The sequence below is a fragment of the Gobio gobio genome (assembly GCF_949357685.1).
Source record: "Gobio gobio genome assembly, chromosome: 17".
NCBI lineage: Eukaryota > Metazoa > Chordata > Actinopteri > Cypriniformes > Gobionidae > Gobio > Gobio gobio.
Window position 1 is genome coordinate 50,815,785 of NC_137110.1, and position 11,892 is coordinate 50,827,676.

Below are 11,892 nucleotides of genomic sequence, written 5' to 3' on the forward strand. Positions count from 1 at the left end.
AATAGACCAACTAATTGGTAAAGTAACCAATGCGGGGCTTGACGCATACTTTTTTCCCAAGGTGCACCTGTGCTCTTAAGTTGAAAAATGTAGGAGTGCATTTAGAAAATTTAGGGGCACAACTAACTATTTCTGCATATATATATATATATATATATATATATATATATATATATATATATATATATATATATATATATATATATATATATATATAATATAATATAATATATAATATATAATATATAATATATAATATATAATATATAATATATAAATATATATATATATATATATATATATATATGAGCTATATTAGGGCTGTCAAAAAATTAATCACATCCAAAATAAAAGTTTGTGTTTACATAATATATGTGTGTGTACTCTGTTAATTATTATTTATATATAAATACGAACACATTCATGTATATATTTAAGAAATATTTGCATGTATACACTGTATATACATTTATATAATTTATATTATATATAAATATTTTATATATAAATATAATAAATTTTTCTTAAATATATACATGCTTGTGTGTGCTTGTTATATATAAATAATAATTATACACAGTACACACACAAATATAATGTAAACACAAACTTTTATTTTGGATGCGATTAATCGCAATTAATCTTTTGACAGCCCTAAAATATATATACACACACACACACACACACACACACACACACACACACACATACATATACTACTAATATAGATACTAATATAGTTTTTGATAATATTTTAAATTCAATTTAGTTTTGCTTTCATTTTAATTTTTGTTAAAAGTTGTAGTAATTTTTTATTTAATTTGTTATTTTTATAAATGTCTATAGTTATTCATTCATTTTATTTCAGTTTTAGTTTGGTACATCAGGTTAATGAAACTAAATGAAAATAAGAAACGCCAGTTAACATTTATTTATTTGAAGAAAATATATTTTTTTATGGTTTTAGTTTTAGATATAATTAATTTAATTTAATTACATACAGTTTGTGTAACCAAATAATAACTGAGGTGGAAATCGGACACACGGCGTGACTTTTATTTAATAAACAAGCCTGAAATACACCAGGACTCTTATTTTGAAATGTCTGTGCTTTATTATTGCAGGAGCGAGGAGATAACGTATACAACATATTACAATATAAACACTGTAAACATTTACTGTTCCATAAGCTTAAAATAGTACAATTTTATTTTAAAAGAATGTTGAACTTTAGTTTATTCTGTGCATTATTCATTCAAATATATACACTCATCACGTTAAGATCGTTCAATTAAACTAAGCAGCATTTACAGAGGCTGATGTGCTTCGTTAAGCATGTATCATATTTCATAATGTGTCACAAAAAAGCACAGTATGTCATGGTAATTAACAGAAGCAAATATTGATGCTGATGTTGATCACTGGTAACTGCACGTCCATGATCGTGGCGTCACTAGCTCCCAAAAGCTTGTCTGTTTTGAGAAAATGCAAACATGAACTTGTTAAATATGATTTATGGCATTGCTGGACAGAAGATGAACTCTGATCCCATTAGTGTATTGTGTTGGAGGAGCAATGCAAGAAGAAAAGCTTGTTCTTAAAGGAACAGTTCACGCAAAAAAATAATATTTTCTTATAATTTGCTCACGTGTTGTTCAAACCCTTTTGACTTGCAATGGAATTATTGAATCATAGTGACTCTACAGTGCCACCAAGTGGATGTTGTTTCATGTCATTAAATTACCATTTGTACAATGTTTTATTCTGCTGCCTCTTATTTCATAACTTTATATCACTCTCTGCTTTTTGTTCTATTTCTGAGCGGTCACCATCTGTCAGTGTGTTCTTCAGCTGCTCTTGTAACCTAATCCTGAACTTAATCGTCACAGTCTTTGAGCGGCATCTGCACTTTGAGCCTTTGCGATCAAACTGTGATCCGTTAATCAAAGCGCAAGTGTGAGTGTTTTTATTGTGCGTTTGGGAGCTTTGGCCGTGAGCGGTGCTTAAAGAGGAGCAGGGGAATCCTGCAGTGAAGTGGGTTCTGGTCAATAGAGAAACATAAATAATGTAATTGCGAACTTTATCACAAAAAGGTTTATTTTTTATTTTTTTATTCCATGGCAGAAACAAACAAAAAAAGCAGGATTTTGCAATGTAAATTCAGTATTACGAGCAAAAAAGGCAGAATTGCGAGATATAAACTTTATTTGAGAAAAAAGTCAGAATTGCGAGGTGTAAATTCAGTATTACGAGAAAAAAAGTCAGAATTGCCAGGTATGAATACGGTATTACGAGGAAAAGTCAAATTTCGAGGTGTAAATTCAGTATTACGAGAAAAAAAGTCAGAATTGCGAGGTATGAATACGGTATTACGAGGAAAAGTCAAATTTCGAGGTGTAAATTCAGTATTACGAGAAAAAAAGTCAGAATTGTGAGTTATGATTACGGTATTACGAGAAAAAAAGTCAGAATTGCGAGGTATGAATACGGTATTACGAGAAAAAATGTCAGAATTGCGAGGTATGAATACGGTATTATGAGGAAAAAAGTCAGAATTGCAAGGTATGAATACGGTATTACGAGAAAAAAAGTCTGAATTGCGAGGTGTAAATTCAGTATTACGAGAAAAAAAGTCTGAATTGTGAGGTATGAATACGGTATTACGAGGAAAAAGTCAGAATTGCGAGGTATGAATACGGTATTACGAGGAAAAAAGTCTGAATTGCGAGGTGTAAATTCAGTATTACGAGAAAAAAAGTCTGAATTGTGAGGTATGAATACGGTATTATGAGGAAAAAAGTCAGAATTGCAAGGTATGAATACGGTATTACGAGGAAAAAAGTCTGAATTGCGAGGTGTAAATTCAGTATTACGAGAAAAAAAGTCTGAATTGTGAGGTGTAAATTCAGTATTTGGAGAAAAAAAGTCTGAATTGTGAGGTATGAATACGGTATTACAAGGAAAAAGTCAGAATTGCGAGGTATGAATACGGTATTACGAGAAAAAAAGTCTGAATTGCGAGGTGTAAATTCAGTATTACGAGAAAAAAAGTCTGAATTGTGAGGTATGAATACGGTATTACGAGGAAAAAGTCAGAATTGCGAGGTATGAATACGGTATTACGAGGAAAAAAGTCTGAATTGCGAGGTGTAAATTCAGTATTACGAGAAAAAAAGTCTGAATTGTGAGGTATGAATACGGTATTATGAGGAAAAAAGTCAGAATTGCAAGGTATGAATACGGTATTACGAGGAAAAAAGTCTGAATTGCGAGGTGTAAATTCAGTATTACGAGAAAAAAAGTCTGAATTGTGAGGTGTAAATTCAGTATTTGGAGAAAAAAAGTCTGAATTGTGAGGTATGAATACGGTATTACAAGGAAAAAGTCAGAATTGCGAGGTATGAATACGGTATTACGAGAAAAAAAGTCTGAATTGCGAGGTGTAAATTCAGTATTACGAGAAAAAAAGTCTGAATTGTGAGGTATGAATACGGTATTACGAGGAAAAAGTCAGAATTGCGAGGTATGAATACGGTATTACGAGGAAAAAAGTCTGAATTGCGAGGTGTAAATTCAGTATTACGAGAAAAAAAGTCTGAATTGTGAGGTATGAATACGGTATTATGAGGAAAAAAGTCAGAATTGCAAGGTATGAATACGGTATTACGAGGAAAAAAGTCTGAATTGCGAGGTGTAAATTCAGTATTACGAGAAAAAAAGTCTGAATTGTGAGGTGTAAATTCAGTATTTGGAGAAAAAAAGTCTGAATTGTGAGGTATGAATACGGTATTACAAGGAAAAAGTCAGAATTGCGAGGTATGAATACGGTATTACGAGAAAAAAAGTCTGAATTGCGAGGTGTAAATTCAGTATTACGAGAAAAAAAGTCTGAATTGTGAGGTATGAATACGGTATTACGAGGAAAAAGTCAGAATTGCGAGGTATGAATACGGTATTACGAGGAAAAAAGTCTGAATTGCGAGGTGTAAATTCAGTATTACGAGAAAAAAAGTCTGAATTGTGAGGTATGAATACGGTATTACGAGGAAAAAAGTCTGAATTGCGAGGTATGAATACGGTATTACGAGGAAAAAAGTCTGAATTGCGAGGTGTAAATTCAGTATTACGAGAAAAAAAGTCTGAATTGTGAGGTATGAATACGGTATTATGAGGAAAAAAGTCAGAATTGCAAGGTATGAATACGGTATTACGAGAAAAAAAGTCTGAATTGCGAGGTGTAAATTCAGTATTACGAGAAAAAAAGTCTGAATTGCGAGGTGTAAATTCAGTATTACGAGAAAAAAAGTCTGAATTGCGAGGTGTAAATTCAGTATTACGAGAAAAAAAGTCTGAATTGCGAGGTGTAAATTCAGTATTACGAGAAAAAAAGTCTGAATTGTGAGGTATGAATACGGTATTATGAGGAAAAGTCTGAATTGCGAGGTATGAATACGGTATTACGACGAAAAAGTCAGAATTGCCAGCCAGGTATGAATACGGTATTACAAGGAAAAAAAGTCCGAATTGTGAGGTATGAATACGGTATTACGAGGAAAAAGTCAGAATTGCCAGGTATGAATACGGTATTACAAGAAAAAAAGTCAGAATTGTGAGGTATAAATTCAGTATTAAGAGAAAAAAGTTAGATTTGCAAGCTTTAAATTCAGTATTTGAGAAAAAAAGTCAGAATTGCGAGGTTTAATTCGGTATTACGAGAGAAGTCTGAATTGTGAGGTGTAAATGTGGTATTATGAGAAAAAAATTTGCGAGATCTAAACTGTATTTGAGAAAAAAAGTAATAATTGCGAGTTAATCGTCGAGATGTAAACTTGGTACTATGATAAAGAAGCTGAATTGCCAGGTGTAAATTCAGTATTACGAGATAAATCAGAATATATATATTTATGTCTGTTTTTTTATTCTGTGGCGGAATCGATCTTCCACGACCCACTCTGATCCGTCTTACCCCGGTTCGCGGGCAGTGTATCTGCGCGTACCACTCCAGGCCGTACAGACAGACGTGGATGCCCTGACCCATGAACAGACACGTCCACATGATGATGTTCCACACCGGGCTCTTCCGCTTATCGCTCATGGCGAAGTTGAACACCACTGGAGAGGTACAACAAAATCACATTTCCGCCTGCTCTTTAACTCCCTTCCAAACTCTAGTGAGCTCATAACAAGACAGCAGTTCATGTCGTTATACTGTCAAGATATTTATGATGCCCAAAATCTTACGGTAGCAAATATTTATTTATTTTACAGATGAGGAAATCTTATGGTGCGTTCCCACCGGATGCAAATGACGCGTATAAATCGCGCTATTCGCACGAAGTTGGGCGCTTGAACATTTTGAGTTTGAGGCCGATCTCATGGATCTCTAATTTGTCCCCTGGCGAATCGTTTAGGCTGAGGGCAAAGTGAAGTTTCATTATTTTTTTATTTCTAGGCTATTTAACTTTACGTTACCGTTGTAGCCGACTAACGCTAACTTTGAATGTTTGACTGAATTGTTTGCCTTATTTAATGTATAGCTCATTATACCTTTTACTTATACTTTTGTACTATTGATCATAAACTTGCATTTAACAAAAAGAGACTGGGTTGTGTTTCATGTCATTCAATGTTATCACAGTGATAATCATATGCACACTTGTCTGAACCACATATTAATATATGATTAATATAAACCAGATTTTCTCCTCATTGTTGTCACTACTAGAGCAAGCTCCTGATTGGTTAACGCGGCGCGAATATCCGCCAAAGTTCCGATTTTTCAACTTGGGTGATTCGCGCGAATCACGCGTCAAACGCTAAATTCTCGCCGTGTCATTCGCGCGAATCGTGCCGCAGAATGTCTATTCGCGTCTTTACATTGACTTAACATGTAAATTATTCGTGCGAATCGCGTCCGGTGTGAACGCACCATTATAATGAGTTCAGCAAAACGTACATATGTACAGTAAATAAAAATAGTTGGTAACACTTTACAATAAAAAAGCTAAATTTAACATGAACTAACAATGAAAAATACTTCTAAAGCATTTATTAATTTTAGTTTTATAACATTTACTAATACATTATTCAAATCAAGGTGACTAGGTTTTGGAACAGAGTTAATAGAGGAGCGCGGGCACAACCGAACGCTTTTGGACTTTCTCCGTTTGTGTAAATCCACTTGGGGTTCAGAGTATTTATTTTCTCCCACATTAATTCCCCACATGTCTAGTACAACTATGTGGTTTTGTTTCATTAATACAGTGTTTACTTTTTTCTTGATTTACCCAGAAAGAATGGAAGTGAATGTGACAACATGCCCCATAGGTGGAGTACATTATAACATGACCAAATAACAGCTTAAAATGTTACCTGATGTAATAAAAATATACAAGACAAACTAAAATATTGTCATTTTAATCATTAAAACTATAAGCATTTTTGAGTTTGACTACAAACACATCGCTAAATGCAGCTAAACAGCAGAGTTCAAAATATAATGATAATTAATAATTTCTGAACATTAACTCTCAGACATTATTCACCCTTTTCTCATGGTTTCTCAAAATAATTAATACAAGTATAGAATATAATGTCATATTTCTAATCGGGGCTTATTGTATCCCCATCTGCACACTGGGATGTAAACCGCGGCTCGTGTCTTCTGCTGTTAGATCCGCATTAAAGAACATCTCAACTGTTCAATAACAGATTACAATAATATCAGATTATTTTAAATCAACACAAAAAACAGAGATGAAAACTAAACTTAAGAAATGTACTTTTGCAATGGTTAAATACGTGTTCAGTCATATCTTCCAGAGATTTTTTTTAATTTTGGCGCTATTTATTTTCTCTAAATAATGTTGAAATGGCAGCTAGTAAACACACTGAGTTTCGTCATTCTGGCATGTGTGGAAAGGGTTAAAATATGCATATTACAACTAACCTGTGTCTACATTCCTGTGTATGTTAATATTTAAGACTACAGTATAATGCACGTATGCACATTGCCTCTTGTACATCATTAACCTTAATGCATTTTCTCATAGCTATATTTATGAATATTTTTTATCTGTGTATATTGTATTTCTATGTATATTTTCATCTGTGTTGTATTTTTTTTATTTTTTTTATTTAATATTGCACTGTCCATGGAGCGGACCTGACTTTAATTTCACTGCTGGTTATATATGCTCTTTATAATTGTGTATGTGACAAATAAATCTCTTGAATCTTGAACCCGTGTTAGGTTGCGCCCCACGCTCTCCAATCTCATTTTTCATCAAATACAATCACAAACTGTGCATGACTATTTGTTTCAGCAGCAGCTTCTCTTGCGTTCTTACCACCGATCCCGGCGAATGTACAGAACATCACCGGATAGAAGAATCCGAAGCCCATGGTGAAGGCGTATTCATGAACTACTGCAGAAACGGCAAAAACAGACAGTGTGGCCAGCGAGCGGAGTTTATCACCGGACAGCTGAGGGGTCAGCAGAGATTCAGGGTCACAATTAACAACACATGACACGCAGTTCAACGGGCGATCCACGAGAGTCATGCTCACCCGCAGGAAGTCTCTGTAGCAGTAATAATACAGCCAGTCGTGGACCACGATGTTCCATGTGCGGTAATAATTGGCAAAGGAAGTCGAGTTCCACCAGTCCTGCAATACATTTATTAGTGTTTATTCATCTTTGTTAAAATACAACTGTTCATTGTTCGTTCATGACAGATCAGGTTCATTAAATAATATTAACAGAACCTTATTGTGAAGTGTTTCCAACTTTTCAATAACATATTAATAGATAAACATATTATGTTTAACCCTCTGGTGCTCTTCAGTCATTTCTGACCGGAAAATGTTCTGTTTTGAAATTTTAAAGGGTTAGTTCACCCAAAAATGAAAATTCTGTCATTAATTACTTCCCCTCATGTGGTTGGACACCCGTCAGACCTCCGTTCATCTTCAGACACAAATGAAGATATTTTAGTGTAAATCTGATGCTCTGAAAGGCCTCCATTGGCTCAACTTTACACTCTCAAGACCCTTAAAAGACACTAAAGACGTCGTTACAAAGTCCATCTCACTACAGCGGTTCTACAATAACTTTATGAAGACGAGAATAGTTTTTGTGCGCAAAAAAACCCCTAAATAACGACTTATATAGTGATGACGATTTCAAAACACGGCATCATGAAGCTTCGAAGCGTTATGAATCAGTGAGTCGATTCAGCAGTTTGAAGCGTTATGAATCAGTGAGTCGATTCATGATTCGGATTGCATGTCAAACCCCCAAACTGCTGAAATTTGGCGATTCAAACCGCTGAATCGACTCACTGATTCATAACGCTTCAAACTGCTGAATCGACTCACTGATTCATAACGCTTCAAACTGCTGAATCGACTCACTGATTCATAACGCTTCGAAGCTTCATGATGCCGTGTTTTGAAATCGTCATAACTATATAAGTCGTTATTTAGGGTTTTTTTGCGCACAAAAACTATTCTCGTCTTCATAAAGTTATTGTAGAGCCGCTGTAGTGAGATGGACTTTGTAACTTTAGTCTTTAGTGTCTTTTAAGGGTCTTGAGAGTGTAAAGTGCATTGTGCCAATGGAGGCCTTTCAGAGCATCAGATTTACACTAAAATATCTTCATTTGTGTCTGAAGATGAACGGAGGTCTGACGGGTGTCCAACGACATGAGGGTGAGTAATTAATGACAGAATTTTCATTTTTGGGTGAACTAACCCTTTAAATAACCTTATTGTGAAGTGTTTCCAACTTTTCTATATGTTTAACCCTCTGGTGCTCATTTCTGACCGGAAAATTTTCTGTTTTGAAATGTTAAAAATCACAGCTTCATCAGAATGATATGAAACTTGGTGACTTTTCTTGCATTAGGTATGTAAACACACACAAAAATTGGGGTCATGTATCGAGCATGTAAAAAAAAAAAAGTATCGTTCATTGTCTTCGGTCATAAATGACCAGCCATAGGAAATGAATGGGAAATCGGCAAAAACACAAATTCACAGAAAAAATCTATATTTCAAAAAAATATATATATATATAAAACTTAATAATAAATAGTCTTTGAGCTTTTTTTAAATATATATATATTCAAATCATTAAAAAAATCATTAAATGTGTTCAAAAGAGACCTAGGGGATTCTCCATAGAGAACTCTAGTGATTACACTCATGGTTGCAGGATTTCTTTAATAATTCCGAAAGAGGGCACTAATCTGCCTTAAAAAATATATATTTTGAAGGCCTAGTCTCTATTCTAACCTGAAATACTGCAATAATTACAATTTTTTTTTTTTAGAATTTTCAATGGAAAAAATAGACCATAATTATTGCATAAATATAGAAAAATACCATCAAATCATCTCAAAATACAAAATTAAAAAGAAAAAATATTATTGAAGAAAAATTAATTGCATTGGTTTTACACTGGGGTGGAGGAAGTTACATTTTTAGGTGTCCGGTCACTTATGACCAGGAAGATGACCAATGCAACCCCTAAACCAAGAGCAGCAGAGGGTCAAACACTATATCGCCAGAAGTATTGGGCCAATCACTGAGCTCAGGTGTTCAATCCCTTCATGGCCACAGGTGTGTAACTCCAGCTCTAGGCCTGCAGACGCTTCTACACACATCAGCGAGAGAATGGGCCGCTCTCAGGAGTGTGTGTGTGTGTGTGTGTGTGTGTGTGTTCGCTTCTACACACATTAGTGAGAGAATGGGCCGCTCTCAGGAGTGTGTGTGTGTGTGTGTGTGTGTGTGTGTTCGCTTCTACACACATTAGTGAGAGAATGGGCCGCTCTCAGGAGTGTGTGTGTGTGTGTGTGTGTTCGCTTCTACACACATTAGTGAGAGAATGGGCCGCTCCCAGGAGTGTGTGTATGTGTGTGTGTGTTCGCTTCTACACACATTAGTGAGAGAATGGGCCGCTCCCAGGAGTGTGTGTGTGTGTGTGTGTTCGCTTCTACACACATTAGTGAGAGAATGGGCCGCTCTCAGGAGTGTGTGTGTGTGTGTGTGTGTGTTCGCTTCTACACACATTAGTGAGAGAATGGGCCGCTCTCAGGAGTGTGTGTGTGTGTGTGTGTGTGTGTGTGTGTGTGTGTGTTCGCTTCTACACACATTAGTGAGAGAATGGGCCGCTCCCAGGAGTGTGTGTATGTGTGTGTGTGTTCGCTTCTACACACATTAGTGAGAGAATGGGCCGCTCCCAGGAGTGTGTGTGTGTGTGTGTTCGCTTCTACACTCATTAGAGAGAGAATGGGCCGCTCTCAGGAGTGTGTGTGTGTGTGTGTGTGTGTGTGTTCGCTTCTACACACATTAGTGAGAGAATGGGCCGCTCCCAGGAGTGTGTGTGTGTGTGTGTGTGTGTGTGTGTGTGTTCGCTTCTACACACATCAGCGAGAGAATGGGCCGCTCTCAGGAGTGTGTGTGTGTGTGTGTTCGCTTCTACACACATTAGTGAGAGAATGGGCCGCTCCCAGGAGTGTGCGTGTGTGTGTGTGTTCGCTTCTACACACATCAGCGAGAGAATGGGCCGCTCTCAGGAGTGTGTGTGTGTGTGTGTTCGCTTCTACACACATTAGTGAGAGAATGGGCCGCTCTCAGGAGTGTGTGTGTGTGTGTGTGTTCGCTTCTACACACATTAGAGAGAGAATGGGCCGCTCTCAGGAGTGTGTGTGTGTGTGTGTGTGTTCGCTTCTACACACATTAGTGAGAGAATGGGCCGCTCTCAGGAGTGTGTGTGTGTGTGTGTGTGTTCGCTTCTACACACATTAGAGAAAGAATGGGCCGCTCTCAAGAGTGTGTGTGTGTGTGTTCGCTTCTACACACATCAGCGAGAGAATGGGCCGCTCTCAGGAGTGTGTGTGTGTGTGTTCGCTTCTACACACGTTAGAGAGAGAATGGGCCGCTCTCAGGAGTGTGTGTGTGTGTGTGTGTGTGTGTGTGTGTGTGTGTGTGTGTGTTCGCTTCAACACACATTAGTGAGAGAATGGGCCGCTCTCAGGAGTGTGTGTGTGTGTGTTCGCTTCTACACACATTAGTGAGAGAATGGGCCGCTCTAAGGAGTGTGTGTGTGTGTGTGTGTGTTCGCTTCTACACACATTAGAGAGAGAATGGGCCGCTCTCAGGAGTGTGTGTGTGTGTGTGTGTGTGTTCGCTTCAACACACATTAGAGAGAGAATGGGCCGTTCTCAGGAGTGTGTGTGTGTGTGTGTGTGTTCGCTTCTACACACATTAGTGAGAGAATGGGCCGCTCTCAGGAGTGTGTGTGTGTGTGTGTGTGTTCGCTTCTACACACATTAGTGAGAGAATGGGCCGCTCTCAGGAGTGTGTGTGTGTGTGTGTTCGCTTCTACACACATTAGTGAGAGAATGGGCCGCTCTCAGCAGCTCATCCAAGCCTTACATCACCAAGTGCAATGCAAAGCGTGGGATGCAGTGGGGTAAAGCGCGCCACCACTGGACTCTAGAGCAGTGAGACGTGTTCTCTGAGTGACCAATCACGCTTCTCTGTCTGACAATCCCATGGACGAGTCTGGCAGTTGCCAAGAGAACTGGACTTGCCTGACTGCATTGTGCCAAGTGTAAAGTTTGGTGGAGGGGGGATTATGGGGTGGGGTTGTTTTTCAGGGCTTGGCTCTTTAGTTCCAGTGAAAGGAACTCTTAATGCTTCAAGACATTTTGGACAATTTCATGCTCCCAACTTTGTGGGACCAGTTTGGGAACGGCCCCTTCCTGTCCCAGCATGCACCAGTGCACAAAGCGTCTCCATAAAGACATGGATGAGGAGTTTGGTGTGGAGGAACTTGAGTCCTCAACCCGATAGAACAGCTTTGGGATGAATTAGAGCGGAGAC

At 37.3% G+C, this 11,892-nt stretch overlaps 1 protein-coding gene across 1 annotated transcript in view; it reads right to left on the reverse strand.

The window, feature by feature from the left end:
• Window positions 1-1,097: 1,097 nt before the first annotated feature.
• The window catches only part of soat2 (sterol O-acyltransferase 2), a 29,354-nt gene continuing 18,559 nt past the window's right edge, over window positions 1,098-11,892 (reverse strand). Inside the window, 4 exon segments of the mRNA XM_079840378.1 lie at window positions 1,098-1,472; window positions 4,967-5,112; window positions 7,350-7,485; window positions 7,570-7,668. Coding sequence (XP_079696504.1) covers window positions 1,419-1,472; window positions 4,967-5,112; window positions 7,350-7,485; window positions 7,570-7,668 — 435 coding nt within the window. The 3' untranslated portion in view covers window positions 1,098-1,418.